Source organism: Sapajus apella, unplaced genomic scaffold (genome assembly GCF_009761245.1).
Source record: "Sapajus apella isolate SASKATOON/1434 unplaced genomic scaffold, GSC_monkey_1.0 scaffold231, whole genome shotgun sequence".
NCBI classification, from domain to species: domain Eukaryota; kingdom Metazoa; phylum Chordata; class Mammalia; order Primates; family Cebidae; genus Sapajus; species Sapajus apella.
This window is the reverse complement of record NW_022437171.1, coordinates 217,606-221,898: the sequence shown is the minus strand read 5'-3', so window position 1 is coordinate 221,898 and position 4,293 is coordinate 217,606. Positions and strand designations below refer to the sequence as shown.

The 4,293-nt window shown below is 44.7% G+C and overlaps 1 protein-coding gene and 1 long non-coding RNA gene across 9 annotated transcripts in view; one reads left to right on the top strand and one right to left on the bottom strand.

Annotated features, from left to right (window-relative positions):
- LOC116544797 overlaps positions 1-1,067 on the top strand; it is a 2,000-nt gene extending 933 nt beyond the window's left edge. Inside the window, exon 3 of the long non-coding RNA XR_004266038.1 lies at positions 812-1,067. This is a non-coding gene — a long non-coding RNA (uncharacterized LOC116544797). The remainder of the gene's footprint in view (positions 1-811) is intronic.
- Positions 1-4,293, bottom strand: part of MED15 (mediator complex subunit 15) — a 79,150-nt gene that overhangs the window by 20,227 nt on the left and 54,630 nt on the right. For 7 of the 8 annotated variants that reach the window (XM_032271395.1, XM_032271396.1, XM_032271400.1 and 4 more), the window contains one exon: positions 1,074-1,303. In XM_032271395.1, the coding sequence (XP_032127286.1) occupies positions 1,074-1,303 (230 nt within the window). Of the gene's footprint in view, positions 1-1,073; positions 1,304-1,436; positions 1,504-4,293 lie in introns of all 8 variants that reach the window. The other variant, XM_032271398.1, reaches the window with a different exon arrangement.

The following is a 4,293-nucleotide window of genomic DNA, read 5'->3' as shown; positions in this document are numbered from 1 at the left end:
AAAAAAAAAAAAAAAAAAAAAAAAAAAAAAAAAAAAAAAAGAAGGCCTTCCTGGGCTGACCTCTCACTCACATGGGGAGGGACACACCTCCCATAGAAAGGCTCTGGGCCTCCAAGGCCAACACCAGCTGCCTTCCTGACACCAAGGAGGCATCAAGTGCATTCCTGGGCTCTGGTCACTACAGGCTGGCTGCCATTCCCCTAGGATGGTTCAAAGGAATATCTAGAAGCTTCAGCAAAAGGTGACAATTAATAGCAGCTCCATGGAAGCTAGGATAAAAGCTGGGGCAAAATGCAGATTTCTGAAGCCTCCGCAATGGTGCTTGCTTTGCCCCTAGAGGTCAGTGGTATGAGCCTCACATGTTGACGGTCAAGGTCTGCTTGTCAGGATGAGAAGGAAAAGTGTGGCTGCAGATGCACTGTCAGCTCTGGGACAGGAGCCCCAAGATCCAGAGAAGCCCAGCAAGTTGAGGCCTGAAGGGGTGGAGGGTTGTGGGGGCCCTTTGAGGCTTTCCTTTCCCAACCAAGACCTGCTGTGAGGACAGATGTTTAACACATCTAGACTCTCACTGGAAACCATGGGAAGCTCAACAGCTTCTGAGAAGCAGTGTTGCCAACATGACATCACCATTATCCCATCAAACACCAGCTGGAGGTCAACTAACACTGAGCCCAGACCCCAAGACAGAGAGGAAAACAGGAGGCGCATGTGTCCTCAGCGAAAATGGCCCACACTGGCTCAAGCAGTCCCAAACCTCAGAGTGTTTGTCTCCCTTCTTGCTTCAGCTCACCCTTGCCTGAATCCCTTGCAGCCCCTGAAGCACAGAGGAGGCCCACAGCCAGATGCCCAAAGCTGGAATGGAAAGGATCGATTGCAGAACCTTCCTAGTGAGTCATGGCCTGTTTCTCCTGCCTGTTCCAGACTTTTCAAGAAGCCCATGAAAAAGGGCAGGCACACATGTGTCAAGAGGACCCTCAGCTGGCTCTGGGCACTGCACCCAGCATCATGGCTGATGCCAGCCCAGGGCTCACACTGCAGGAGGAGGCCAAGAGCAGGAACAGGGGACTTGGTACCTGTTGCTGATTTTGATGATGCAATTTAATTAGATGCTGCTGCTGCTGCTGCTGCTGCTGGAGCTGCTGCTGCTGTTGCTGCACTACTGCTTGGAACTGTTGCTGCATGGCATTCTGCTGAGCCTGGAACTGCTGCTGTTGCTGCTGCTGCTGCAGCGCCGCCTGCTGCTGGAACTGCTGCTGTTGCTGCTGCTGCTGCTGCAGCGCCACCTGCTGGAGCTGCAGCTGGGCTGAGAAAAGACCAGAGTCGCCAGTCAGTCCACGGAGCAGAATCTCTGCTACAGGGCTGCACAGCAGGGGACAAAACAGCCAGCAAAGGCCCCACTGCCATGGCCGCCACTGGAATCTGAATGTTCCACTTACCACAGACAGAAAGAGAAAATACGAAGTAGCATTTGTGTTGATTTTGGAATTTCCTATCTGAGTTACTCTATAATAACCAAAGAGAAAAGAAAAGGGACAATTAAGTCTTTTGGATAGATAAGAAGCCTAGACTCTGGCAACCAGTAATCTCTCTGTCTCTATGGATTGGCCACTTCTGGACTGTTTGTATAAATGGCATCAGACATGTGCTCTTTTGTGACGTTTCTTTAGCATACCATGTCGTGGCATGTATCAACTTTTCTGTGTTATTTTTATCACCAAATAATATTCTACTATATCAGTTTCCCATGTTTTATTTATCCACTCATCAGCTGATGAACATTTGGGCTGCTTCTATTTTGTGGCTATTATGAAAACTACTCATGTGAACAGTCAATTTCAAGATTTTCTGGGGGGTGAGGTTTCTTTTGGGGTGAACACAAAAATGTTCTAAGATTATGATGGCTGCACAACTCTGAATTACACTAAAACCTACCAAGTGGAGCACTTCAGATGGGTGAACTGTATCTTAATGAGAATTATGTCTCAGTAAAGCTGTATCAAATACAAAAAGATCCTTTATATACTTTGCCCAGTTTCCTCTAATGATAACATTGTACAAAATTACAAGGTATCATAACCACTATGTATGCTCACTTGTGTGGGTGTGTGTACTAAGTTCTAGACAATTTTACCCCCGGGTGGGTTCAATCACCACCACAGTCAGCACACTGCACAGCCCCACACTGCAAGGATCGCTTGTGTGGCCACCTTTCTCAGGAACCCTGACCCACTCTCTCGAAACCAGCACAGCAGCCTTCATTTCTAAAATTTTGTCATTTCAAAATTATATATATTTCAAAAATGGAACCATACAGTATGAAACTTCTTTTTGGGATTGGCTTTTTACATTCTCCATACAGGTTGTAGTTCTAGCAGTAGTTCCTTCCTTGTATTGCCAGGGTATTCCATGGTACAAGCACCTCACAGTGTGTTTAACCATTCAAGTTGAAGGACATCTGGGTAAATGAAGATTTGGGCTACTACAAATAAAGCTGCTGTGAAAATTTGTGCATGGGTTTGTTTGTTTGTTTTCTGGTGTTTCTGTTTTTGTTTTGAGACGGAGTTTCGCTCTTGTTGCCCAGCATGGAGTGCAGTGGCACAATCTCGGCTCACCACAACCTCCACCTCCCGGGTTCAAGTGATTCTCCTGCCTCAGCCTCCTGAGTAGCTGGGAATACAGAGTGTGCACCACCCATGCCTAAGTTTGTATTTTTTTTTTTTTTTGGGACAGAGTTTCACTCTTGTTACCCAGGCTGGAGTGCAATGGCGCGATCTCGGCTCACCGCAACCTCCGCCTCCTGGGTTCAGGCAATTCTCCTGCCTCAGCCTCCTGAGTAGCTGGGATTACAGGCACGCGCCACCATGCCCAGCTGATTTTTTGTAGTTTTAGTAGAGACGGGGTTTTACTGTGTTGACCAGGATGGTCTCGATCTCTTGACCTCGTGATCCACCCGCCTCGGCCTCCCAAAGTGCTGGGATTACAGGCGTGAGCCACCGCGCCCGGCCCTAAGTTTGTATTTTTAGTAGACACAGGGTTTCTCCATGTTGGTCACACTGGTCTCGAACCCCTGACCTCAGGTGATCCGCCCACCTCCGTCTCCTAAAGTGCTGGGATTACAGGCGTGAGCCACCACGCCTAGCCTTGTGCATGGGTTTTTATGCAAGGTTTTCATTTCTCTAGGAAAAATACCCAAGAGTGTAACTGCCAAGTTGCATATTTCATTTTGGAAGAAGGTAAAATCACTTTACATTCTTACCAGCAATATATGAGTGATTCAGTTTCTCTGTCACCAACATTTGAGGCTATCACTATTCATCTTAGCAATTCTGATGGGTGTAAGATTTTTTTTTTTTTTTTTTTTTTTTTTTAGTTGGGGGTTGGGGTCTCACTCTGTTACTCAGGCTGGACTACAGTGGTACCATCATGGCTTACTGCATCCTTGACCTCCTGGGCTGGAGTGACCCTCCTCCCTCAGCCTCGTAAGTAATCATAATATAAGTAATCATAATAAATGTGAGTAAACTTTTGTCTTTCCTTTTTTCTAAGCTTCTTTGTGTTTATTGCATTTTTGTTGGATGATTGGGCTGAACTCTGTATCAGCTGGATCTCTGCATTGTATTTTTCCTATTGATTTTAAATTTTATGAATTATTTCCATTGTTTTAGCAATAATTTTTCAATTTTATCATGCATATTTAAAGTATAAACATTATCAATATTTTGGCATTTCCCAAATTTACTACTTTTTAAAGTAGGTTTTACATGTATACAACAGACCCGATATTCACGTTATATCTCCCTTCTGACTTCCATTTATTTCATTTTTTGCTGATGTTACTCTTCACAGCAGACATTCTATTAAGAAGCTGGGGAGACTTGAGGTTAGGAATAGAGCCTCCGAGCTAGGCTCCCTGAACTCAAAACCTCAACTCTGTCACTGCTCATTGCCTCAGTTTTCCCTGTTAGAAAAGACAACAATAGTATCCACTCCACACACTGGACTAAGAATTAAGTAATCTATGATGTAAGTAAAACACTCAAAATAGTGCTTGGGGTTGGGTACAGTGGCTCATGCCTGTAATCCCAGCACTTTAAAAAGCCAAGGCAGTGGATGGCCTGCACTCAGAAATTTGAGACCAACCTGGGCAACAAGAGGAGACCCTAGCTCTATTAATAATAATAATAATAGTAATAAAAATAAAAATAGTGCTTGGAATGTGACAAGTCTGTATGGATGTTAGCTTGAGCATTATTATTTTACAGAGGTAAATTTTTTTTTTTTTTTTTTTTTTTT